Here is a 27698-nt window from a genome sequence, read left to right as displayed (position 1 = left end):
ACACACACACAAATATATATATATATATATATAAATTCTTAGAGTAAAGAACCTTTAAAAAATCTAAAGAAACTTTTTCAGCTACAAAAAAACCTTTTGTGCATTGAAAACGTTGCATGGAGTTTAAAGGATCTTCATCAATGCCATTAGAAAACCTTTATTTTTAAGAGTGTATGCTGAAAGGTGGCCTTTATTATTTTTTACAAAGAAATATTTTTCTTTTGATTTTTGGGTAAAAGATGACCTAGACATACTGCAGATTTTACCAATAGAAAGAGATTTTATATTTTAGAGTTTGAGGTAGTAGTATGCATTAGCTGAGCTCCTCAAGAACATAACACAAGAAATGTCTTAAAAGTCACTCGACTTCGTCATTATTAATAAGCTTCGGTTCCCGGTCTTGGGGATCAAATTACAATTCATTTACTTAAGACTTGCTTCTATTCCCACAGCGTGCAGGGTTATTTCCCAAGAGATGGGCGTTCAAAGACGACAGTTAAACGTAACCTCTCACTGCGCATCACGGCAGGATTTAGACAATCCACTTTTTATTTCCTCCGAGAGGGCTGGGTAAATTTCAGTAACACAGCCTACTCATGCGACCCTGAAATTAGCCAGTCAATACGAGCACAAACACAAGACAGACAGGTGAAATAAGCTTTCCATTCATGAAAGAACCTGCGAAAATCATTATTCTGAGTCAGCAGGAGACATGTGACTGTGACAAAAGAAAAGGAAACTTGTATTTAGGAAATGAAGCAGAAAAATTTGTGCAAGAGCTTAATAACAGCAAAAGCATGCATTAATTTTAGGAACATGATTAAGGATTATGAAAAGGCCTGGATGAAAGAATAACAGACGTTATGTAACAATAATCCTCCTACTAGTTAGTGGTGTTTACCAAGTATTTAACTTTGTGCTTTGGACAAGTTCTACAACAAACTGTGAGCATGGATGCATCAAATTGTGTGGGTTGTTGAAAAGTTATTACTTCTTTCAATGACCTTTTGATGTCAGTAAAACAGGCGAAAAAAGCCCACAGACTTACATTGAAGTAAGGACCCACGTCATATCTAGGCTCTGTTTACACCTGATGCATTTTGGTCGATTGGATCATAAGTGGACGACGCTAAATACAGGTGTAAAACGCAGTCAAACAGATTTGCATTTGAAAACGCATTTGTCAAAACCCAAGTTTCGTTTGAAAACGAAAATGTACCAAGCACAATGTTCTCTCACCATCGCTTTAGGCGTGGTCTCGCGGCTATCAGAACAGAAATGAAAGCTGATGCTCTCTGTGTTTTCCCATCATTATTTTTGTCCATTAGATGGAAAATTTGAAGAAACGTACATTTACCCACCCATAGACCCTCCCCTCGAAGAAATCAGGACAGAAGTGGTTGAAAGTGGACAAAAGAGACACCATTAAAACACCAGCTGTAAACGGGCATGTCTCCCTCGTCTACTTGTAATCCAATCGACCAAAATGCATCTTAATACCAGGTGTAAACAGGGCCCTAGAGGAGAGAACATCATGAAGTGAGGGCTCTTTTCACTTGGACTAGTAAGCAACCACCTAGCAACCACCCAGAACACCCCGGCAACCAAAAAGCAAAGCAATAAAGTCATTGAAAACATCTTGGCAAACACTCAGAGAACCATGGCAGTTTTGTGTAAAAATATAGTTTAAAAATCTTACCTTAAACTCTGATGCAACAAAGTTTTTGTAATACTTTCAGATACATGATCATTTTTGTTTAACAAATTAAAGGGTCTTCCAAACACTTAAAACAATAACATTTATTGCTTCGTCTGAATACTGTATTGAAACCACACGCATTCAGTAAAACACCAAAAAAAAAAAAAAAATTATACAATTATATATGGATGCACAAAAGGCAGTGAACACAATGCTCTACAAAACACTACTTTACAGAAATTTAAAAATTCTAAATATCAAAAATCGCACAGCTGCAAAACAGCAGCCAGCTGTTATCGGTGGGACAACTTGGGGTCGGACTGTCACAAATGACCTTGTAATTCAGCTAGTCGGAGCAGTCAATAACCACCTGCCAAAAACAACAAAAATCAAAACTTCATAAAATAGATTGAAATGCTGGTATAAATTAACTTGAATCATGAAATCAGTTTAAATCAAGAGGTAAATGTACCTGACATAAACCACTCACTTTCAATGCAGAGCACACTGCAGGATAATACAAAAGCGAAGGTGGCAGCGTGTGAGAAAATAGATTTTACATCCTGTCAGTTACACACAAACGACTAGAAAGAAATGATGTTACGCCAGGCTCGAATCATTTAACAGAACAAAGATAGCTATGGCTTGTATTTGCTTGGAACATAACCAGAAAAGTGGCCAGTTATGGGTCTTCAGAGAGAGCTCCACTGCCCTGATGTTTGACACTGTGACTAAAATATTAATACACCAATGCAGAGGAAAAATGTCCTAAAACTTAGAACAAGACTGGATAAAGATTCAACTTTCTCTTTAACAAAGACTAGAATATTAAAAGAAATATTCCAGGTTAAATACAAGTTAAGCTTTAACAACAGTTGAGACATGCTTTAATTTACAACAAAATTTTTTGTCTCTGAAATATTTATTATAGAAGTCTATGAGCAGGCGACATCCACTTTTGCTTTTTCTAACTGAGCAACGAGTCGGAATTATTTCCTGAAGTAACCGAAAGTATCCCACAGCTGTGTCCATAGACTTTAACTTGTATTTAGCCATGAATATTCTTTTAATTAGCTGTTTAGTGATGTCACAGTTGACAGTGTGATTACTGGACACCAAAGTACTTCAGTCAAACCGCTTTGACAGACTGGCAGAAACCAATGACACGGATGAAATTAAGGAAAGAAACTGTAAAAAAAAGAAAAAAAAGAAAAGAGTTTAAAACCTTGAATTCAGCAATAAAATCATATGTACATCTGCATAAAGTGTCCGTTCGGGAAGGTTGGAGAAGTTAGGTGGACTCTCGACCAAAAGGCGCATGGTGGTAGATTGGGTGTTGCTTCTGACGGCCTTTGTGGAAGGCCACTTAAAGTGTGTGCCGTCTTAATCTCCACAAAAGAACGCAGTTATTGTTTAGGGCAGTAGTCTGCAGGCTTTTAGTCCTGCTCCATAGGCTCCTCCTCCGCGCTCTCTGAGTCCAGGGCCCCTGATCCAGAGTCGCCCTCTGTGGGTGACTCTACGCTACTGCTGCTGGATGTGGGTCCAGAGGCATTTTCATCAGTGCTACTGCTGCTGACCTGCTCACTTGGCTCCTCCCCTTCTCTCACCTCAGGGCTAGAGGCCACACCCGCCGGGGCTCTCTGCTCCGATTGGTCCATATCACTGGGTTCTTCTGAGGAGTCATCTGAGCCACAGGGAACCTCCCTCTCAGTAAAAGCCTCTCTGGAATCTGCGGCGGGACACTCAGGCTGTGTGCTGGAAGGTTCTACGTTAGAATAGAATACATTAGACCCTAAAATGGTATACAATACACCCTAAAAGTGGACAAACAGATTACGCTACCTTGGTCCTCAGAGCCTCCAACTGAACCATGAGGCTTACTTTCCTCCTCTTCTTCACTCCCCTCCTGCAACATGGATGATGGTGATTCGGCATCCTCCGAGTTATCTGAGGAGCTTTTGTTCGACGTAGATCTGGGTGTCTCAACAATCTGTTCGTCTGCTTCATCTTCATCTTCTTCATTGCCATCTTGGTTGAATTTGAGTCTCTTTACTTCATGTTCCTCCTCCTCCATTCCTTCATCTTCCTCGTCATCTAAGTGTTTGTTTTTTACAGAGCTGCTTAGAGGCCCACCGATGCCTGATACAGTTGCATCACTGGAACACAAAGATATATTCTGTATTTCTCTAATGTAAAGGATATTCAGGGCTGCTGAAAGTTAAGTCGTTTATTTATTTAGCATGTGAGAGATAAGTGAACATGTTCATTGATTCGACCATCAGCATTTTACACAAAATCATGAAAGATGAGATATGATGGCAAATTTAGCCTACCTGGCTGTTTTGTTGTGTCCTTGTGGTGTGTTCGTCTCTTTGTTTTCTGTACTGTCCGGAAGGCCATTTGTGGCCAGCGAACTGGACATGGAGTGTTTCTGTCTGTTTAAAGGTCTGGGTGTTCCTGGACCATTCACTTTCCTGTAATAAAATCAAGTTAAGCCTATTTAAAAAAATAAAAAATAAAAAAAATAAAAGAGTATTCCTAAGCACCATACATTTTCCTCACCTCTCTGTGAAGGCAGATGTGTTCCCTGACAACATGACTCCATTCATTCTGTTGACACTGCTGCAACCATTTTTCCTACAAAGGCCAAAAATAGCTCTTCATTTGTCTACAGTAATTAAAGATATCCAGGTGATCAAATTAAGATGCAGTTTTATGATTTTTTAATACTGAACAGTAATTACTTACTCAGATGTAGGATAAATGCAACTGACCACCATCACATTCTGACAAAGAGAGAAAACGATCAATATCGCATAACATAAGCAACATAAATTCTGCATTTCCAACCTCCTACCTGGGTGAAAAAAAAGTGCAGAATGAAAACTGAACTTCCTGCTTGTATTTCATTAAAGGGTTAGTTCACCCAAAACTGAAAATTATCCCAAGATTTACTCACCCTCAAATCATCCTAGGTGTATATGACATCTTTCAGATGAACAATCTGAGATATATTTAAAAATGCCCTGGCTCTTCCAAGCTTTATAATGGTAATGAATAGGGGGCCAGATTTTGAAGCCCAAAAAAAATGTATCCATCCATCATAAAAGTAATCCATACGACTCCAGGGCCTTCTACAGTGAAGTGATGGGTTTTATAAGAAAAAAATCATTTTAAACTTCTAATTCGTGATCGGTGTTTTATTTTGCTCTATCCTCTGAGCTTCAGTATTCGTCATTACATCATGCGTAGTGCCAGGGGTCACTCTTCCGCCGCAAATCAATGCGTACAGCCGTCTGCCGGAAGCTAGTTATTAAAGTTAATAAGGTTTAAAAACAAAAACCAATCGCTTCACTTCAGAGGGCCTTTATTAATTTTTATGATGGATTGATACTTTTTTTTTGGGCTTCAAAATCTGGCCCCCTATTCAGTACCATTATAAAGCTTGGAAGAGCCAGGATATTTTTAAATAGATCTGATTGTATTAGTCTGAAACAAGATGGTCATATAGACCTAGGATGGCTTGAGGGTGAGTAAATAATGGGAACATTTTCGGGTGAACTAAGCCTTTAAGATGTGGCACTTTTAATGATTATCAATCACTTTTTAAGCACTCAAAACACATCAATGAGTCAAACTTCCTTCATCACATGATAATAAAACCCATTTAGCAAACATTGAAGAGACAAGCGTGTAAAGCAATGTAATGAAATTTCTTTATTGATAATCGCACACCTGCAAACCAAACACAAGCGACCATAAATCAACAGAGTACCTTTATGGAAGTCAGAGATAGCACATAATAACGTCCCACATCTGACTTCAGATGGAACGTAGCAAAACTACAATAAAAATGCAAATACAAAAAGAACATACTGGGAATGGACTGTCACCCCTATAAGAACATGGTGAAGAAGATGCCTCAAAGTATTTTGTAGCAAGTGCACCACTACATGCATCTAAACAGCATCCATTATTAGCATTTCTTAAACTGAATAATGCATCAGGCACTGACCTTCTCTACCCCTCTGAGAAACTTCTCCGTTCCTGTGTAGTTCCTCTTAGGTTCAGTGAGCAGTTCGCACAAGCGCTGGATAGTAAATGGGATCCTGGATAGAGCAAATATTTGAATAATATTTAAATTAGCTGCTCCACAACAAACCACAAAAAATTGGTACCAAATCTTCTCTACTCTATCCTGACACACATATAACAAGGAATGGGGCAGGCTAGGTTATATTCAACAGCCAGAAGATGGCACACTTGCTCTGGGGTAAAGACACAGGCTTGCTATTTATCCAAAACAGCTTACACTTATTACAGGGACAAACCCAAGTGCCTTTCCAAAAGGAAAATGGCGACAGCATCACACAATGCAATTAATTAGGGATGCACCGATACCATTTTTTAAAGGACCGAGTACAAGTACCAATATTTTTTCCTGGTACTCTCCGATACCAATGCCTATTTATGTATTAATTTCTTTTTTGGTGATGTTGCAATTTTCCAAGTACACATTGAGACTAATGAAAGTAGGACAGCTTCTTTATTATTACTCCAATGAAAAAAGTAATAATTTTATGTGCTTGTCACAAACTTAAAGCACACAATGTCCAATGTCTCAATGTCCAATTTCACAATGTCCAATAACCTTCAAAGGACATAATTACTAAAGTCTTTTAGTATAATATTAAAACAACTTTTTTTTAAGCTGCCTTTTAAAAAAAGTGTTAAACTAATATTAATGTAAACAACCTATGGTGACTAGGTTTCTCATGGTGGAATACGGGATGAGTGGGCAATATCACAATGATATGAGAAATGTTATTTCACAATATATATATATATATATATATATATATATATATATATATATATATATATATATATATATATATATATATATATATAAAAAACTTACACACTCATTTAACATCTTTTGTTGTTTCATTAACATTAATGACAAATATTTAATTAGGCTACTCTCCCTTTGAGACCGAATCCATGAATGTAATATACTGACACATATCCTGTTTTCATCCACTTAAGCCATAACAGAATGCATTTATATGAGATACTCCACACGATGGACATTTAAACAACTATTTGTGCATTTGACCATTCAGGTGCAAGGAGAACTGTTAGCGCACAAGAAAGAGAGAGAGAGCGCGTGCGAGAGCGCCTCTGGTCTGTCATTCAGCACGATTTGCATGCAGTTCACAATGTGTGGCTTGTCATCAGTAATTCTGAAGTATTTCCACACCTCTGAGGCTGACAATGTTTCTGCTGCTGCTGCTGCTGGTGTCTGTCAGTTACGTCACGTGAGGTATCGGCGGCATTTTTTTCACAAGTACATGAGCTTGGTATTGGTATCGGTGCATCCCTACAATTAATTAAGAGTGTTACTAACCCATTGTATCCATTGACAATCTTAAGAATTCTCTCCTTCATTTCTTCGAAGGGAATCGACTCCACATTAGGATTGGCAGGCCCTCGCTGCTCTGGAGCCGATGCTCGGAAATCCTCCATTACTTTCTCCAGTTTGAATATGAAGTAGCTTTTAAACTGAGACCATGACACCCTGGAAAGGCGACAATATGGAGCATTGGTAACTCAGTCACACAGACAACTACAATTTGTAAGGTCATGATTCTCTTTATTACACGGCCACCAACCAAAAAATATTAAAAAAAAATCATATTTGAAAACTGTTGAAATTTATTATGTCAGAAAAGACCAGTGTGATAAGAGAGACATGAAACTAGCAGAGCTATGAAGGATGAAAAAAAGAGAAAAGAAATTGCCACACAGTTGCAAAAATATTTAATCACAGAACAATGTAAGCAGGTATTTCAGAGACAGAGATACATTTGATCTCTCAATATGCATCTGACTGTACTCTCACAATTAGTTCATGAAATGAGGGCAGGTTGTCTAAAGCAGATCTAGTCGATAAGGACAAGGTTCAGTGTGTTTTGGAGCAAAATCAAAGGTGCTGTGGTGTTATAATAAACCACCTTGTGGTGTTACCCAGAAAAGCAGTGGTGATTTTAAACAAACCACTGAAACACAAAAGGTATTTGGGGTTTCTGTGCCCTTCTTAGATCACTCACAGATATCTGGAAGTACTTACAGGGTTTCCCCGGTTTTCGCGATATGGCACAAAAACTGGTCCAACGACGGAGATGCTTCTTTCTTCACCTTCTTGTCAAAATCTGCAAACACAATAAAAACGCATTGTTAATTTCCTATGAATATCTGTACTGGATACAATCCGAGCATCTTAGTCCTGTTGTGCATTAGCTGCAAAATCTAATAACACTTTGAATTCTAGTTGAAATTAGTCCATTCTAGTTCTGACCCTATATCAGCTTTCATAAAATTAGCTAAATATAATATAATAGTTAACTACAATGCACCAGCTTCTAGTTTTATGTCATCTACAAGTCCCAAATTCATACACCATTTCTACGGCTATTTAGAGCACTCGGAAAACTGTAAAGTAGTCTTGGAATAATATGCAGGCATTTAAGAAAACTATGAGAAAATGTACCCTAAATATCTTGTTTCTAAACTTAAGGTCATTTTCAAGTTCCAAGTGTCATAGTTTATGGCCACTCAGAGTATAACTATAACCAGTCAAGCCCTGAACTTTAATGAAACATATGTTAGGAAAAGGATTTAATATTTTCTCATAATACCTAATACAGGTACAATTAATCTGAGTTTTTTTGTCACTTAATCACCAAAACTATTTACAATACTCTATAAATATAAACACACACACACACATTATATATATATATATATATATATATATATATATATATATATATATATATATATATAGAGAGAGAGAGAGAGAGAGAGAGAGAGAGAGAGAGAGAGAGAGAGAGAGAGAGAGAGAGAGAGATGATTAACGTTATAAGCGTAGAGATGAGCGTACAACTTCAGTTAGGATGTAAATGGCAAAAAATTCCGTTATGACGAAAACTTATAAAGAAAACCATACTTTATTATTTAATTATTCACTAGTTTAGAGTTAACCCTGGAAAAACAGATGTGTAATATACTTGAATCAGCTTTACATCATCCCAAACCACTAACTAATTATCTCAATAAAAAATAGAGTTATTTATTAACGAATTTCTTAACTACCTCGTCATTTTTTAGAAAAAAAATACAGAAATCATAAAACCGGAAAATGAAACCTGCTTTTAACGCACTACAGACCTCGAAAAACAGTAAAAGCCATTTAGCCACAGGCCATGCTAACATGAGCTAACCCACATTACAAGCTCATAAGCACATACAACTCCTCTCTAAACTCACGCAGACCACCTCAACACACACAACCGGGTACCTTTAAGAGCTTCCAGAAGAGTGTCTATCTCCATGTCTGTGTTGTTGTCCCTGTCTCCAGCTGGAAATCGAGAGCTGATGGCTGCTGTTGAGCTCAGTGAAGAAGAGGACAGGGGAAACATTTCAATATGGCGGCGACCGCTACGTCACTGCCGGCCGCTCTACAGGAGCGCTGACTGTTGCGCAATAGAATGTCTGCGTCTCAAAATCCAGTCAGCTGCCTACCTAAACATCATTTTGGGGGCATTGTAGCCATAGGGATGCAGTATCTTTGTAGATGTACCTCACATCCTAATGAGCTAACTACGTAGACATGATTTTGGAGCACAATAGGCGCGTTCCGAGCAAAAGGTATGCCCATAAATGCTGTGAAGGTAGGCAGCTCACTAGGTTTTGAACACGTCCTAAATGTCTTGCGCTGTCTGACTGGAATTATAAGCCTATTTATAATTGAACGCTCATCTATTTATTTAAAAATAATGTACGACTTATCTCGCTCTGGAATTTGAATTTACTTTGAAACTGTAAAATTCGCTTTTACTATAGTAACCAGCAGTCCATTAGAATACCACACCAGCTAATGACAATGTTTATAATCTTTTTTAAAATGTTAATGAAAGTAATTATGAAGTCTTGCCTAAGCATATGGTCTGACCAATAGATTGTAGTACATGATGATGACACTATTGAAATGTTAATTTTTAAATAATAGAAAAATACAACAAAAAGAACTGTGAGCCAAGTTAATATTAAATGCATATTTATTTATTACATTTCTGACATACACACTTCTGTATAAAAGGACAATAACACATACAATAGAAGACATTCAGAAAGACAGAAAAGCACACTTGATACAATGAACATCGCTGGTGCGTCTCTTGACACAGAGATAACATGAGATGTATAATAGTCTCCTGAGTTTCCAGTTAAATAAATCTCATCACTGATCCCAGACCAGTGACAGGAGGCTGGAAACTGGTCACACATATAATTAAGCACATTGTGCTAAATGAACATGTCAAAACACACATCAAAACACTTACAACACAATCTCCCCTTTATAATGTTTGCACTTTCACACAGAAACAGTCAACAAATAAAAAGGCTGCGATTACACAAACTTGAAATGATTTTAGGATGTTTAAAAAAAAAGGGTAAACTGATCATACTGGGTCCAGAGAGTTTCTTTTGTTAAACTAATCTTGTTGCCATTTTTAACTTATCTTGCATTTTACTTTCTCCAAACTCAGTATTTGTTTAAAAAAGTGCAATTAAATGCAGACTGTACATTTGTGTATTGTTTTGTTATAGTGTCATTTTTACGTAGGCTATATAATACTGTCATGATGTACAAACCTTTCTAATCGGCACATTTATTTTAAATGATCACATTAATTTAATCCCACTATGGCAGAAGTTCAAACTCCTAACAAAGCACAGGATAAAACAACAAAATGTGTCCTCTGAAAATTGACCGTTGCTAAAAATATTTGAACACTTAGACCTTTAGGCCAGCTCTCATAAACTGGTATAGGTTATCCTAAATTCCAAATTCATGACCTCTATCAGAATAGGCTTGTCATATCAAAATGCAGGACACCGGACTTAATTGGAATTTTCACAAAAAGGCCTTCTGATATTCTATACATATATATTAAAATGCAGCCCCAAAGAAAACATTACAACATCAGACTCCTTTCTAATCTCACTAACAAGTCATCTTCAATGTAAACAGTGTGAACATCCACCATTAAGGCTGTGCTTAATCTGAATGTACATCTTACTGAGTTCTAAAGGCTGACAGGCTAATTCTCTTTGGTTGTTTCTGCGTGCTACATTCATTTTTGTGGCTTGAAAACAAGGCGTTATCTCATGCTATTAAGCAGCAGAATGCTCAAACAAATTGGTGCAGCCACTTAAGTACAAGAATTAGATAAAGTGTACTGAGACACAAATGCTCCAATTGTGTAATACTAGACAAACTAGATGCTGAAAAATGGTACAACACAGTTGTAAATAAACAGCTCTGAATTCATATTTTTGGATTTGCTGAAAACAGCTTTGCCAACGAGTCTCTCATATTCTCTCTCACATTCACATGGTTGGTTACCCACAGTTGGAGCCACTCGATGCGTTTGGTTACTTCTCTGTATCCATCCAGCAGACCAAAACTGCTGCTTGTTCCTGCTTAAATCTCCAACTCCGCTAGCTCATGAAGCTCATACTGGGCCTAATGGACCAAATGTAGCTTGCCTCTGGCATTGCTCATCTTCAATGAAAACAAAAACACTCTGATCCAAGCAGCAGGCAGAGACTCTTCCTTATGCTGTTGAAATGCAGACTCATTTCTCGTGTGGCAGTCGGACACGGCGCACCACTTTTTTCTCATAAACAGCCCTCATGGTCTTCTCGATCTGTTTGAGGAACACCTGTGGTATTCTTCCACAAAGGGTGTTAACTGTGTCTAGGAACTTAGTCTGAAGAGGGTAAAACAAAGACTGGAACAAGTTTTCCTCAAAGGGATACTGAAAGAGAAGATGAAATACATAATTGTTCAAGGAACTGCTTTGGTATAATTGTGGAGGCACAATGAACAAGGTCCACATTTCATATCTGACTGAATTCTGAACAGCAGAGGGGCCCACGTGACTCAACCAAGGCTTCCTCTTGAAGAGACGCTTTCCTGCTATTAGCCTTCAAGGAGAGATTCAAGGAGACTGCACTCTGAATGCACAATACAACACTTCTATTTATTCTCTTATGATTCAACACCCTCAGGATTTGCTTTGTTCACACTGAAAAATTAGAAAGTGGTCTGAGCAAGCAAAGATAAATGGATTATATTTCTTAGGCTTAAAATCTTATGAAAAATTAAAAAGACATAATAAATTATTTGATTTGTCATTGTTATGTGGGTGTGGGAGGACAGATGGATGGATGGATGGATAGATATAGAGATAGATTCAGGCCAGTTAATTTTTATCTCCCCTGCTAAAATGCACAAAAAAGTTAGTGTTTTCATTGTTTTTGACCCATGTAACCTTGTAAACAGTACTTTAAGGTTTTCAGGTAGGTCTAACAGGTAAATATACAGAAATTGAATAATCAAACACTGCACAGTCTTCACTGCATCAATTATGAATTGAATATAGATTAATCCTTATTAAAGCTACAAAAGTTATTCAGTCAAGAGCAGTGAGAGATTTTCTCTTTGTCTTTTGTTCTTTGATTAACATTAATGACAAGACAGCAGCAGGTTTATTAGGCTGCTGTCACTTTAAGGCCGTGTGTCCACCTAAGCGTTTTTTTCCAGCTCCAAGCGTACTTTTTCAATTGTTTTCAATGGGAACACAGCGTAGCGTGATCGCATAGTGTAACTGTAGCACAGCCAAAGGATTAAAGGATTAATTTTGACAGCCCTTAGTACATAACATATATAATTATCTTCAATCTGACAGCTATTCTATTAGTTCTATCATATAACGGTCTCCTGAAAAGATAGTGCCAGCTCACCTCACGTATGGCATCATACACCACTCTGAATGCGGGCTGCTTGTCGTCATGGTACACTCCACGGTTACCATGAAGAATAGACACCCCCTCCTCTTCCGCAGCTTTGCAATTGCTTCCATACATGCAGTGATCTGGCCTGTAGTTCCACTGGCATGGAAATATGTACAGACACTCTGTAGACACAAACAAAAACATTCAACATTTTATCCAAACTGCAAATAACATAGATATGCAGCACTTGTGCTGAGATTGAGAATCATTTTTCTTCTATTTGTTGGTGTTTGTAGTTGTGCAAGTCTTTTGGACCTGTTCCATTACAGTTGTTAAACAAGCACTACCCTTGCCAAATATCTCACCAATTTAGAGACTTTAATAACTGCACCTGTCAGTATCTGTCATACCTGTTCCAGTCAAGAGAATTGTTAATCTACACAAAAGGGTCTTATCTCCATAAAACCCAGATAAAAACAACTTTCAGGAGGGTGAGGAAAGAGAGTGTTCTGTATCATATCAGGTCTTTTTGTTTTATTTTCAGAGCTTCAAGCTCTGCACAAGAAATAACAATCAGAGTTGTAAAGTTTAGTTGACATGTACGTGATACAAAGCTGCAAGGCTTCACATGTAGAATAACAGCTTTTCAACTTGGATTCAAGCCTTAAGCAAAAAACACAAATACACTGCTGTAACTCTAGAGTGCAAATCAACACAAATAAAGAAAGCAGACCGCTTTATTTGCAAGTTTAAATGATGCACTGAAAACTTTCCATTAATTTCTGTCTAATGACATTATCACATAATCACATTTGCTAATATCATGATATTTTCATATATACACTGTTACATTTTTTTTTTTAAAAAGGTAATACTGGGGTATTTTGATATTTACCGTAGTATGTACCAGCTTTTGAAAAATGTCATAGTATTATGTCTTAAACATGGTACAGCCAAAGTATTTTGATATACCATGGCTTTTACAAGATACTCCAAGGTACTTCAAAGAATACAATGACATTACAATGACACATTGTATTAATATAAAGCATGTCCAAAAAAAAACATGCTAAAACTAAGGTATTTCGATATATACCACTGTATTTAAAACTAAGGTATTTTGATATATACCGCTGTATTTACAACATACTCCATGGTACTTTAAAAACACCATAGTACATGTCCAAAAACACTAGTTCCATAGTTCTTTTTTGCTAGTGTTGTCTAATCATAGTCATCATAATCAAGCATATATTTGAGCAAACACGCATGTACCTGGATTGTAGTGGAAGATGATGTTGAGGAGGTCTTGGTCTCCCCATGTGATGTGGTTCTTGTATTTCTGATAGAGAGGGTGTAGCAGATTTTCCCATGACAGACCGCTGGCGATCATGCTGTTCTGTAAAATCAATAGTGGCAGGTTATTTTCCTCAACAGTGAGTCTGGCAGCCACTTCTCAGACAGCTGTTGATATGGAAATTGAGGTTTTTTTCAGAAGAAGAAATTTTCTTTTTGTCCCCCCAGACAGCCTTGAAAATGTGCTTGGGTTGGAAATTACAGTTCTAGCTGAGTTACAGAAATATGCTAATCCAGACTGCTGTCAGCCACTCTCTCGCTCTCTCAATGGATGGCAATCAGCAGACTTCCATCACTGCCTACTAAAAACAGCCTGAGGTTAAAAGAGTTTAAATGTGCAAAGAAACCTCAGAAGACACGCGAACGTCAATGCCTCAGCCCACTACCAAGAGGAATAAACTACATAAGGAAAACACTGGCAATATCTAGAAAAAACCAAGCACAAAAAAATACAGTAAAGCAAAAATCTATGAAATCAAATATATTTGCATTATTAAGTATTTTAGTAGTTAACCGATAAATGCCAGATGTTAAAAGTTTTATTATAAATTAAAAATAAACAACTAAAAACTTATATTTGGCTTTTTAAATTCTAGAATTGAATAAAAAAAGATATTAAAAAAAAAATATAAGATATTGATTTGCCAAAGATTACATTTAACAGGAAATTATTAGTGCTTTTAAAGATTACCTTTGCTGTTATGTAACGCTCACTTAAAGGTAATCTACAATTAAAGGATTAGTTCACCCAAAAATTAAAATTCTGTCATTAATTACTCACCCTCATGTCATTCTAAAACCATAAGACTTTCGTTCATCTTCGGAACACAAATGAAGATCTTTCTGATGAAATCAAGAGCTTTCTGTCCCTCCATAGACAGCTAATGCAACTGCCACTTTGTTGCTTCAAAGAGTTCATAAAGAGATCATAAAACTAATCCATATGAATTGAGCGTTTTAGTCCAAATTTTCTGAAGGGACACGATTGCTTTATGTGATGAACAGATTGAATTTAGGCTTTTATTTCTGTCCCTCCAGCTGTCTATGAAGGGACAGAATGCTCTCAGGTTTCATCAAAAAGATCTTCATTTGTGTTCTGAAGATGAACAAAAGTCGTATGGTTTTGGAACGACATGAGGGTGAGTAATTAATGACAGAATTTTCATTTTTGGGTGAACTAAACCTTTAAATACAACACTGACTGATACTGATAAAATAAAAAATCTCTAATATAGATAATATAATGTGGTGATGATATAATTATATATATATATATATATATATATATATATATATATATATATATATATATATATAGTATTTAAAATTTAAAATACAGCTATGTGGACAAGGATTTAGGAAGGACCACTGAAATTTCACCATTACCAGAGCTACAAAGCAACCATCAAAATTCAAGTCAAGTCAGTTGTATTGTTCCTTACCCTAAACAGAGTGCTACGAATCCGTGTGAGGTTCATTAGCATGACCCCTGAATTGACCCCTGTGACTCCATAAAAGGGGTGCCTTGCGAAGCGGCTATACCAGCCGATCTTTGGGATCTCGTGCTCTGGGGCCATGGCAGCTAGCTGAGTGCTGTTGAAAGCTTTCAGAAACTTCCAGATGTCATCCATAGGGCGGAGAAACAGAACATCTGTGTCCACGTACAACAGCGAGTCCACGTCCTTCAGGATAACCTGATATCAGAAGAAATACTTGGTTACAGTCATTGTGGTGAGATGGAAAACACAAACAAATGAAGAAAAGAAAAAAAAACATTAAGCAGCAGGAACCTACAGGAAGAAACAGCCTCTGGGCAGCACATGGCTTGAAGAGTTTCTTCCATTCGTCTGCATTCCCCACAGAGAAGGTGATTGGATATATGCTGTAGTGAAACCTGGAGGACACCGTCTGAGGCCACACACTGAACTGTGAGAAGAAATTGAAAGAATCAGTCAATGTCATGACTGTCAGCCTTCGGTAAACCGCACATCTATTGCCTACAGGTGTCAGCAAAGAGAAGTGTGAGAAGAAACCTATACTAATCCTTCAAAAGAGCATCATTTTGTATCTTTTGTAAGAATTGTGATTTATAGAATATAATTCAGAAGTCCTGAAGTGATCCCCCCCCATACTGTTATAGTTTGTTCTAGGACATGGCACATTTTCAATGTCTTAAAGGGTTAGTTCACACAAAAATTACATTTCTGTCATCAACCACTCACCTTTATGTCATTCCAAACCCATAAGACCTTCATTAATCTTCGGAAGACAAATTAAGATATTTTTGAGGAAATCAGAGGGGTATCTGAACCACACATAGCATAGGCAGCAACGTCATTGCACCTTTTGAGGTCCAGAAAGGTATTAAATACATTGTTAAATAGTCCACATGACTACAGTGGTTCAACTTTAATGTTATGAAGCGACGAGAATACTTTTTGTGTGCAAAAACAAATTAAAAATAACGACTTTATTCAACAATTCCATCTCCTTCCTGTCATTCTCCTGCATTGTTTACGTTCAGTGCTTCCAGGTTCTACGTCAGAAAGCCGACTCAGTATTGCCCGACGCTGTTCACATGATGCTGACGCAGGAGCCGGCCAATAATGACTCAGCATTCTGATGTAGAACCTACGTTTATAATGTATAATAATGCAATGGGGGAATATTTGTGACTCCTGATAATAATGAAATAATAATATTATAAAACTTAATAATAAAACCCTCTTCTTTATTTTGGCTTAAAATATCGTGACAGGATCATATTTTGAGTTCAGCATCTTGATTTGTATCGAATCATGACATTAGTGTATTACAGTGTATTAGTCTGAGTGTAACTAATTTAAATAATTGTAATTTTTACCCTTCCGGTCAAATATTGTGCTACCAACATTAATAATAGCGTTAACTTGTCAATGCGAGCAAAAAAAAAAAGCACAGCTAGTCGTGGATTACCCCTTACTTATTATTAGCTATAATACCAAGTGACCTTTAACTTGATGACAATATTTTATTGTAAATTCAACTGTGTACATTTATTTAGATGCATGTCAACAACAAAAGATATGAAAGCACTTTTCTAATGAATGTCAAAAAAAACTTGGTTCCCAGCTGTCTGTGATCCCATCAGCAAAGAACTTCAACCCATTTGAGTCATAACAAATCAGTTAAGAGCCACTGGTTTATAATATCCTGCTGATGGCCAAATAACTACTGCTGAAAAGGCTGCAGAAAAATAGAGGAAATCTTTTGAATAACAAACATGACATTGCATTCCTTCTCTATCGCTCTTCAAAGCCTTCAGTTCCTTTATCTTCAGCAATACGGCGCAGGACTAGATCAAGATCAGCTCAAGGCCAGAGGGTACCTCTCAAAAAGCATCAGCTGTCTAAGTGTAAAAAACAATGTAGTGCTATTTTCAATAACAGTCCCTCTGTGGTGAGAAACATTGTAAATGATTAGGACTGTGGAGAAAGACTATTCTACCAGAAACCAAATAATGTGTTAAAAGCATGGTAAAGAGATCAATAGATTCATGAGGTTTCTCACATTACCCTTCTCACCAGATTGGTTGTCAGGGTTAGTCTGACATTGTCTGAGGGTTACCACAAAGCCACCAGTACAATAAAATTGACACATTTGACAGTCAGTGTTCTATCAAAGGTCTGTTTAAATACACTGAGAAATCTTATGGTGCAAATTGTATAACTAGTAACCAAGGATGTAAAAAGACTTTTACATACTATAAAATATGTATTCAATAATTAATTAGCCTTAGCAAAGCACTGGAAAAATTATGAATTGTATCAAAACAATAAATAATAAACTGAACTGGCCAAACATAAAATTTCAGGATGCAATGCATCATTTAATAAAAAAAACAGTAATCAAACTGAACTGTTGTCAAAGCAAATATTTACAGCACTATTAGTTATATTGGCATATTACATTTAGAGATTTTAGTTGCAAGGAAAAGAATCAGAGTGAAGCAATAGTCCACAAAATTATGGCCAAAATGTGTGCCAAATTTTTTTAGAGCTGCATAGTTATGGGATGAAACTTTGTCTGAAAGCCAGTTATCCATAGCGATTCTATTTTTTTTTTTTTTAATAAAGATATGCCTTAGATAAGTAAAGATACTCAAACCATTGGAAATTAAAGTTGGATGAAAAAAAAAAGAAAAAACATTAGGTCACCAGTCAGCCAGACATTAGAATCAACTTAAAAAACCTAAGAGAATCACAGCAAAGATGAAAGTATGAAGGGACATGCTCTCACCCCTTTTTCAAATTGCTCGGCCAAGTCCTCCTCTGCAAAGATGTGAAATTTAATCTTCTTTATGCTGAAGAGCAGTGCTGACTTCACCATGTTGAGCGTTTCATCTAGACGGTTCCCACAAGCCACTACTGCCAGGTGCATGACATCCTCTGTTCGTGTGACCTTTGACACAGGGTGCCCCACCTCATTCTTCTGCCTAGAGGTAAAGAAAAACAGCTTAAATCTATCCAAACTCATCCAAACCGTGACATCAACAACAAAAACATCTGGTACAAATCAGCTGGGTCAAACCATGAGACAACACGGTCGTGAAATACTCCTTATTCTGTTCACGGTTCCTCTGGCACATTGAAAACCTCATTTAAATGATTCAAGGGTAAACAATTCTGAGTCAGAGTCAGATTTGCAAACAACTTGATCAGAGAGCACACAAAGGCAAACGTATTACAAAAAAGAATAAGAAGAATGCGTTTTTGTAGTTACAAACCCGAGATGAAAGTCAGATTCACTATTGTAAGCCTATAACTACATTGTTTCGAATAAGACGACCCTGATTATAAGAAAACCCCCTCTTTTTCAAGATGTACCATTTGAAACAAAGGCTTTTTGAAGATCAAATTTTTTAGAAAGAAAATGCTGTCATTTGAAAAGAATTTTTATATTGCATATTTTATTTTTTGTATTGAAAGTATGGTAAATAGTGGTAAAAATGTAAAAACAATCACATTTAAAAATAAACACTTTTTGGCACACCATAAAAATAACCTGCAGCCCATATTAATTATATAACAATTAGGCTATCCATCTCATAGTGAAAACCATGAAGCCTACCAAAATTACATTAACAGTAGAAGTTAAATCTTATTGTAGTTTTGTAATCTGGTCCCCTCAGCGAGGCACGCAAACATGACGGTAAGCTTTCCTTTGACTGTTAGCGTTTTTAAGACTGTATTTTTGTGCTTGCGATTTCTAACATTATACTCTGAGACACCGTATTTCGTAGCCTGACGTGGTCATACTCAATTCTAGTCAGAATATAAATATACTTCCCGTCCAAAAAATGTTGTGGGCGGGGTTCGGGCTGGCACCCAGGCTACGTATTTCGTGTTTTACGCCTAGTTGGCGCCACCTATTGTTGCGGGTAGGGCTGGACAATTATGACCTAAAATCAAAACCTCAATTAATTGAACATTTTACCTCGATTAGGATTAATGAATGATTATTTTGTTTGGTGGGATATTTTATCCATTTGAAAGAGTGGTCTGACATGACATAGCTCACTTTCAGCAGTTATTTTATCTATGGTTCGTAAAATTTCTTACAGATTTCTGCTCGTTGTAAATCCAATAAAGATTAATTAGCACAGTACCATTACATAATGAGAGCGATTGCGTGTGTGAATTAGTCATACCGTCTCTCTATTAAAGGTGCTCCAAGCGATCCTGGGTGGAGTAACTTCCTGTTGACGTTTTAAGTGTTGTCAAACAAAACAGAAGCTAGCTAGACCCTCCCTCCTCCTCCTCCTCCTCCCCCTCCCCTCCATGCTTCCTGAAACAGTCATGAACGTGCATTTAAAATCATTCTTGTCGGTTATTGGCTGGAGCATGTTTATTATGTTTCGTGGTCCAGGCTGCACCAGTTTGTTTTTATTGCCATTTTTGGAGCTTGTGGCAACTACAGAGACCGCATTTTTTTTCAGTGTGTTCAGGGGACAGGCAGCTAGCGGATAGTGAGGAGAGGTTTGCTGCATGTGACAAAAAATGTTTTGGCCTAAAAACGTGTGACATCGCTTAGAGCACCTTTAATTGTGAAGCTGTGGGTTGTAAATAGTTACTTCAAAAGTAGAAAAATATATGCTATAATAAGTCGAGTTTCTAAGCTAATTTAGGGATAAATCACAGGACAGCGCTGACAACTACTTTCTGCTCCTCTCAGTGCGTGCGATCTTCACGTTTTGTGCAGCTACTGTTTGTATGAGTGTTCGTGCCACAATGCAGCGGCGCGAGCACGGTAGCTCAATAATAATACACATCCGATTGTCTAAATCATTTGAATGTTTAAACTGGCAAACCTTAAAACACATACAACTGACAAAGTTTAGTGGAGACGCAAGGCTCACCGTTCCCGCGCCGTCTCTGTGTGTTGACTCTGCATTCACCTACGGGGCAGAGTCACGTGGCTACACACGTATTTTTTTAAGTGGTAAGTATTAACAGGATTAAAAAAAATGAAATAACCGACATTGGTTAGAGGTTCTGAATTTCAGTTTCGATTACTTTTCAATTAATTGTCCAGCCCTATTTGTGGGTGTATTATTGACATGTAAAACTCTAGACCCTGAACATAAGACGAACCCGTTTTTCAGATGTATTTCTAAGCAAGAAAACGTTGTCTTATATTCAGAACAATATAGCAGGATGGTTTTTGCAGCAAATTGCATACATACATCACTCGTCTGTGTGTTTCTCTCATCATATCCGTAGAAAGAGAAAAGATACTCCTGCTACTTTGACGCGTGTATATTGTGGGAGTGGCATAGGTTAGTTGTCACAACGAGTAAGAAAGGTTAACAAGGAACAGGTTTTAACCTAGTTGTGAATGTTTTATGAGCAGTAGGATAACCATATTCATCCGCACAGTTAAGAGCCAAAGAGCCAAAGCACAATCAAAACAATGTTCTTCCGCAAAATGCATGCAGTTTTGTTTTTTAACCACTAGAGGGGCAAAAGTTGCAGAGTGTACCTTTAAGCTAAGCGTTTTTAGAATGCTATGTCATGCATGAGATGCTACAAAAAACACAACGGTCAAAAGATGTCGATCTAGCATGTGTTTACATAGAAAAACAATTGAAAATTACCGCTGTTGAACGCAAAAACACAGTCTGGGAGTACTGGCCCAGACGGTCTGCAAAATTAGTCGTTGGTCAGTTCAAAACCAAGGTGGGATAAATATTAATCAATATGGAACAAAATACAGTGATCATTTTTTTTGCCATATTGCCCAGCCCTACTTCGAAGACAATAGGAGACATTAAACATGCAGAGGAGTAGCACTCTTGCTCGTCATGTCTTAAGTGACCCGGTGTTTCACTTGAATACACATTTCTTTGTCTTTTGTCTCTAACAACATTTGTTATTGGTGTGGCGTTTGCTTTTGTGATTCATGTTGAGTCTCCATCACTCCAAGGAAGTAAGCTCTCTAACCCTCTAAGCTCTACCCAAGAGACGACCTCTGGGAAAAAAAAGTCCTCCAGTTATCCAAGGCTTTGGTGGAGGAAACAAATTCATACTGCAAGAAAAGCATGCAGCCTTTCAGACAGACATCAAAGAGCTTCCATTAAGCCAAGGACGTGCAAACACTCTTGCTCTCATTTCAACTCAACCACAGACCTTGATATGATGTGAAATTAAGAAAAGGAAAAACATGGAAACACCTTGGAGTTTGACAACAGGGAAGCAGGGATATTTTCACACCTGAAATATTTTTCTGCCTATTATAGATTATAGACTAGTATCACAAAAGATTGCAGAACCTGCTTTGAAGGCTGTGGTTTCCTGTGGAAAAACCTCCCCGTTTACACCACTGCAAATTAAGCAACAGGAATTGCATCAATGGTCTGATTAAATGATATCAAACAATTTAATCTTTTCATTTCTTCAATCATTTGTCCAAGATTGAGAGGCATTTACCTTCTGATCAACATATGAAGCATACAAACACACTACTGAATTCGGTGCCTTTTTTACTCAACATGAAATGTTCACATGCTCTGATCTTATAAAAATTCTTGCAGTCTGAGAGGACACATCTGGAAACATTTAGACTGTCAAGGCAGAATTAAATATTGCACTCCTTATTGAGTAAAAGTTGAGTTCCTATAAAAGTGAATGCTGACACTGATGTTCCTCGTTGAGCAATACAATTGATTGTAGACAAAACAAAACTAACAGGCAACATGAAATCAACTGAAAAGTGATCCAAAAATGAATATCTGTTCCTTTAGCTTTTATGAGATATTTAGAGAATATATTTATAAGAATCATTCTTAAAAATTAAGCATTCCATTTAGGGCAACAATTTAAGCAAGAACGGTTTTACAAATAATTTACATTTCTCCATTATACACAGAAAAATGGTTACGAGCAGTGAGAGGATAATACTGACCAACTTAAAGGTCCCGTGGTTTTTTGAAGCTTTGATTGTGTTTATAGTGTGCAATATAACATGTGTTCATGTTTCGCATGTAAAAAAAACACAGTATTTTTCACATAATTTACTTATCTGTATACCGCTGTTTCCACTGTCATAAAAACGGGCTGATGACTTCCTTGTTCTATGAAGTCCCTCCTTCAGAAATACTTAACGAGTTCTGATTGTGCCAGCGGTTCCTGTGTTGTGATTCGACAGCAGCTTAGCGCTCCTTGCCCGGAAAGGTCTCGCCTCTTACCATAACGTGTGCTGCACATAGTTTTACATGTGGATTATTGTGGTGTTGTGCCGAATGAACACAAAAGACAATAATTCCCGAGAGACTGAACTCTTTAATCTCCACAAGCAGCAACAGAAAATGTACAACGTTAGCACTCACTCAGAAGAGTACCTTATACAGGAAACAGACATATACATAAACATAGTCCCCTCTTGTGCCCATTATGTGCACTGCAGTCCAACATTAACTATTGCAGTAAGGATACCACAATTATAATTTTCGGGAACCGAGTTAAACATAAATTGTAACCATTGATCTCTAAGTACAGTGTCTCTGGGAAGGCCAAACAAAGGTGATTGGACTGCGGGATGAAAATAACAGCGTTTCGACGACATGGCGACAAACACACTCTACAAACGCAACTCTTGTGTATTCCTGTGGGCGGAGGTTAGTCAAAAAACTGTTTTAGTGACGTCATTAAAGAAGGAAGTAGAGGGATGTAGTCCAAACTGGCTGTTCGATGTAGGCGACTTCTGTTAAATAAAATATCTCGCTTGGCATTGAACTTTGAGCTTTAAAGTTTTAAAGATTTTATTTATACTCTAACAACAACATTACACACTAACTAAAGTTTGAAACATGGGATCACGAAGAACGGGACCTTTAAAACACCTCTAATTGGCCATTGTGTTCAAGAAATCAACAGTGATTGGCAACATTGCGCAACGCTGCAAAAATTAGTTGTAAATAGAAAACTTTGATGCTCAACACAAATACACACTGTTGTGTTTACAACATCCGTTTTACAAATATGATATTATTACAGTCAGTACCATCAACTGAGGGTGCTCTTGCTTTCGTTTGAGGGTGCTTAGCACACTCTAGTGCCCTCTTAGAACCAGGCTTTTCCCCAATGTTTTGTTTTTAGGTTCATGAATATATTTGTTAGCGAATCGAAATTATGCTGCACTTCACATTGGATTGTGAAACCTTTGGTGGTTTGTACATCGTGCGCATTTCAGTCGCTAATCTAATCCTAAACTTAGAACCTAAAACAATGGAAAACACCAAAGAGACCTCCAAAAAACCATATACAGAACAATTATGCTGGCTGAGTCAAGCCAAGCTCCCAAGGCTATGTGTATGGAGTTCAGACAATGCTTTTCCTATAGCTATTCACCACACTCTATACGACAAAATTATTAGAACTTTTCCCCCTCTTCAGAATGTCTACATGCCTGTCCAGGCAGAATCAGCTTTTCAGTGGCACCTTGACTTTAAAACCTGAAGTGAAACGCTAGTGTTATTGCTTCAGGCTAGAAGATAAAGACTGCAGAGGAGGAATCAACTCATCAAGGGGCACAGTTGACAATCGAGAGATATGTGATATAAAAAAAAAGAGGCTAGAGAGAGAGACACACACAAATGGAGGGCTCTTAGTCTTCCTCCATGACATGTTTATGGCTTTATATAATGTAGCTGCCATGCAGCAGTTGCCTCTAGTCATAGCTGTATTATAGATGACAGAGCAAGCTATTCATTTGACAGTTAGTAGACATTTATTCCTAGGTGCGGCAAAAACGGTGGTGTTTGCAATTCTGGCAGAGAATGGTGTTATGAGCACCCAGCTTTCCAGTAATGCAGGTTCTTTTTGGAAAGGGTGTGAAAGAAACGTGAACGTACTGCTGCAAATTTACTTCATTGTCATTTTAATTTGTTATATTAAAAGAACAGTTCTCTCAAAAATGAAAATTCTGTCATTACAATGAACCACCATTAAGACAGCTCTTTCTGTCTTTATTTTAAAAACATTTTCCCAAAAAGGCACCCAACACACTACAAGATAATCAGGCCAATTTTGGGCTCAATTCTCCCTTTCCGACAATCCTAGGTGAAGTTCAGATTATCTTGATGGTTCTACAGATTATTTTATCAGATTTCTATTTTGTGGTGTGATGTGTTAAGAGTGATTGAATCTACTTGGAAGCACGTCGGGCCACACCAATCTCAAATTGTAAATATTCAACATGTTCAGTGATCATGAAATTCTGTTGGGTGAGGGGAACCTTGAGGACAAACATGCACACACTCTGTAGACTGTCACGTGGAATGAAACGATATCCAATCAGAAAGTTAGCTGATGGAAGACAGAAGCCATTTCTTCTTGCCAGTCGTCCGCCATGTTTGTTTACTGAAAAGTCACGTTTGATTGCGAGAGATTTTGTGCAGTTTCCCGTGTTCACAATCGGGATTTTGGTTGTTTGCGAATGGAATCTGTTAGTGTGTGTTGTGCTGTCAAGGTCACTTCGTGGCACTCCACACAATATAGGAACAAAACTGTTAAATCTATTTTTTTTATCATCATGTTTGTGGTCTCTCACATTAGTGTGGGCCAGCTTTTAGAAAAGTTTGCAAGAGCGCCATTATAAACACAACGAGGCTGCGAAAGTGGACTATGTGAGCACTTTTCCGTTTCGGTATGATGTTGTTTAATGTCCACGACAACCTCTGTAGTCCCATTTAGCCACTTGTTAGCAAAAATGCTTTAAATAATCAAAGGGGGGTTTACTGATGTATTTTATGTCTCAGAAAAAAAACATGAGAATATCTTAAGCTTGTGTTAACCACAGACCTTATTTTAGGCATTTAACCAAAAAACCCATTCAAAAAACAAAAAAAACCCTTGACTTCAGGACGATGGAACTGAAAGTACTAATATGCCAACTCATTTCCGGGTTTCGTCCAACAAAAATACATCATCCCTGCAGCACTCTAGATTCTTAAATATATCTTGATACAGGTTTGGAGTGACACAAGGTTAAATATATGAAGGAATTTTCACTTTTTGGTGATCTATTCTTTTTATAATACAACAATAAAACTGAAAAAAAAAAAATATATATATATATATATTATATATATATATAAATAAATCAAAAGGTTTGGGATCAAAAGGTTTGCGTTAGCTAGAACCCTCAGGACAAAACAGACCCTTCGGGCCCCCTGAACGTGATGAAACATATCATCAGGGACACATTTGTCTGTTTTGCAACAGTGAGGCAGGAAGCACGTCTGGAGGATGCGCTTAAAAAGGAAAAACCCGTGCGGAAGAGTTAATCGCTTCTAAATAAAACAACAGGTCATACGGGATGAGATGGCTTTGCCCCTCCCCCTTCCTCTGCGGAGATGGATAGGGAGCCAGGAATTAAACGCATAAAGCGTTTTCCAAATCACACCCTATGATCTCTCCTGTTTGTACGGTGGATCTGTTTAACAAATTTCCCCACTCTGCATTAGCCCTTTGCATTGTGGGTTTATCAGCAGAGAGCAGTCACAGGGGTGTGGACATGAAGACGGATCACTGCTGGAAACCCAACAGGAGGGTCAAAGGGTTGAGATATCTCACAACTGCAATTAGTGGCGTTTATGTGAAGCTGTCAGAGGGGCGATAACATATGCTTGCTGAAAGAAGGCAAGCAGTGAATATTAAACTCATCCTCAATGCAGAATTGATTTCACTGTCAAAAAGGCATCCATCTAGTTTGCCTACCTTTACATGATTGATTCTACACTACCAAAACACTGACAAAATGAACCAATCTTCAGTTCACCTAAATGTGACAGCTCCTTTTAATTGTGTCTGAGAAAGGGTGGATCATCTTGATGAATAAACTACTCCATCCTCAAGTCACAAGGGAGTGTGTGCACTCAACCAATCATTGATTTTGTCCTTCGTTGAGACCCTTTGGGAACTGCAACTGCATTCAAGGTGACCTTTTTAATAAAGCCATAATGAAAATACAATTGAGATAATCGTGGCTGAGATGCGCAAAGGGGGCTCTTGGACTTAGTGTGGTAGCATGCGCAATGCACACTGGTCTCGTAGATTTAAGACATTAGTGCATAGCAATCTGGAGGTGAACAGAGCAAAAATTGTGTCATGCATGCTTTCCTTCTTGTTACATTAAGAAACTTAAGATTGCACAATCAGTTTGCACTAAAATCTCTGTCACAGCAGGCTTTTGACAAGAATGTCTGGTTGGATTGGCTGTGTTGTCATCCAGAAAAAGACCAATGATTTATGGGTTGTTATTAAAGCATGTATTTGCATTGATTTGCAGTGACTGCAAATTACACCGAGCTCATAAATGCCCTTGAGAATCAAACTAATGCACTGATCATTTTTACAGAAATGGGATTCAAAGGAAGCCTATGTATCAACTTCAGTAGAAGAAAAAAAAAAACATGCATTATAATATACTATATTAATTTGCATGACATGCATTATATTCAATAAAAGGATTGAAAACAACTTGTAACGCATATTTATGTAGTCTGTTTTGGATAAAACTGGTTGTTAATCATGATGCTGCACTTGAAGAATTTCCTACCGAGTCTTTGCGATGACATTCCCTCCTCCTCTGCTGCTCAACTTCGGCTGTTTGCGGATTAGTTTCGGTGTTTTTTGAGGCTCTTCGGGGCTTTGTTTCGCTTCTTTCGCCGGTGCGATATCCTCGACATAATTAAAGGATGGAAAATGTTTTTCTTTCGCAACTTCTTTCAGCGGCGGGTCGTCCGCAGCGTTCCCCCCGAAAAAGTACAAAAGTAGAAAAACTCCAAAGCATACCGCGATAGCCACAATCTTTCCGTGAATTCTCATGGTGAAAAAGTGCTCTGTCCGCGTGGAAATGTTTTAACCATGGCTCTGGTTAAAACATGGGGACATATTTGTAGTGTGCAGCCATACTTCTTCATTTGTACTGTGATGGTGATGAAGACGATGCTGCTCAGCTTAGCGCCGATATCACACACGTATATGAATCTCTGAAGGCGGACCTTACACTCCTTACCGTAACACTTGTAATACTTCTGTCACAATGGTTGAAACGATTTGAAACTTTTTTATATTATATTATATTATATTATATTATATTATATTATATTATATTATATTATATTATATTATATTATGTCAGTAGGATATTAACACTTTTTATTACTACTTGGCTACTACTAATAATAGCAATCGTTTTTGACAAAATAATGTTATTTTTATAGACTACATTA

General features: G+C 37.5%; 2 protein-coding genes across 2 annotated transcripts; both read right to left on the bottom strand.

Annotated features, from left to right (window-relative positions):
• Nucleotides 1-1362: 1362 nt before the first annotated feature.
• ppp4r2b (protein phosphatase 4, regulatory subunit 2b) lies at nt 1363-9194 on the bottom strand. Its single transcript, XM_067373015.1, has 9 exons — nt 9063-9194; nt 7833-7914; nt 7110-7280; nt 5715-5808; nt 4448-4485; nt 4262-4336; nt 4033-4173; nt 3542-3855; nt 1363-3464 (listed from the first exon to the last, which is right to left on the bottom strand). The coding sequence occupies exons 1-9, from the start codon at nt 9181-9183 to the stop codon at nt 3136-3138; spliced, it is 1365 nt and encodes a 454-aa protein (XP_067229116.1). The 5' UTR covers nt 9184-9194; the 3' UTR covers nt 1363-3135.
• A 633-nt stretch (nt 9195-9827) lies between these two features.
• gxylt2 (glucoside xylosyltransferase 2) lies at nt 9828-27448 on the bottom strand. Its single transcript, XM_067373467.1, has 7 exons — nt 27023-27448; nt 18203-18398; nt 15719-15850; nt 15367-15618; nt 13844-13967; nt 12578-12750; nt 9828-11589 (listed from the first exon to the last, which is right to left on the bottom strand). The coding sequence occupies exons 1-7, from the start codon at nt 27289-27291 to the stop codon at nt 11407-11409; spliced, it is 1329 nt and encodes a 442-aa protein (XP_067229568.1). The 5' UTR covers nt 27292-27448; the 3' UTR covers nt 9828-11406.
• Between the last annotated feature and the right edge of the window lie 250 nt (nt 27449-27698).

Source organism: Chanodichthys erythropterus, chromosome 21 (genome assembly GCF_024489055.1).
Source record: "Chanodichthys erythropterus isolate Z2021 chromosome 21, ASM2448905v1, whole genome shotgun sequence".
Taxonomy (NCBI): Eukaryota; Metazoa; Chordata; class Actinopteri; order Cypriniformes; family Xenocyprididae; genus Chanodichthys; species Chanodichthys erythropterus.
Note: the sequence above shows the minus strand (reverse complement) of the source record. Positions and strands in the feature narration are given on the sequence as shown.

Bases quoted from the DNA above. Each gene is read 5' to 3' on its own strand.
- ppp4r2b (XM_067373015.1), bottom strand. From the start codon at position 9,183: ATGTTTCCCCTGTCCTCTTCTTCACTGAGCTCAACAGCAGCCATCAGC. The intron at 7,915-9,062 runs GTACCCGGTTGT...TTGTGTTTGCAG, and splicing joins TCTTCTGGAAGCTCTTAAAG to ATTTTGACAAGAAGGTGAAG. The intron at 4,174-4,261 runs GTGAGGAAAATG...ATTTTATTACAG, and splicing joins ACATCTGCCTTCACAGAGAG to GAAAGTGAATGGTCCAGGAA.
- gxylt2 (XM_067373467.1), bottom strand. From the start codon at position 27,291: ATGAGAATTCACGGAAAGATTGTGGCTATCGCGGTATGCTTTGGAGTT. The intron at 18,399-27,022 runs GTAGGAAATTCT...CTTTACCTCTAG, and splicing joins AATGTCATCGCAAAGACTCG to GCAGAAGAATGAGGTGGGGC. The intron at 15,619-15,718 runs GTAGGTTCCTGC...TTCTGATATCAG, and splicing joins CCCAGAGGCTGTTTCTTCCT to GTTATCCTGAAGGACGTGGA.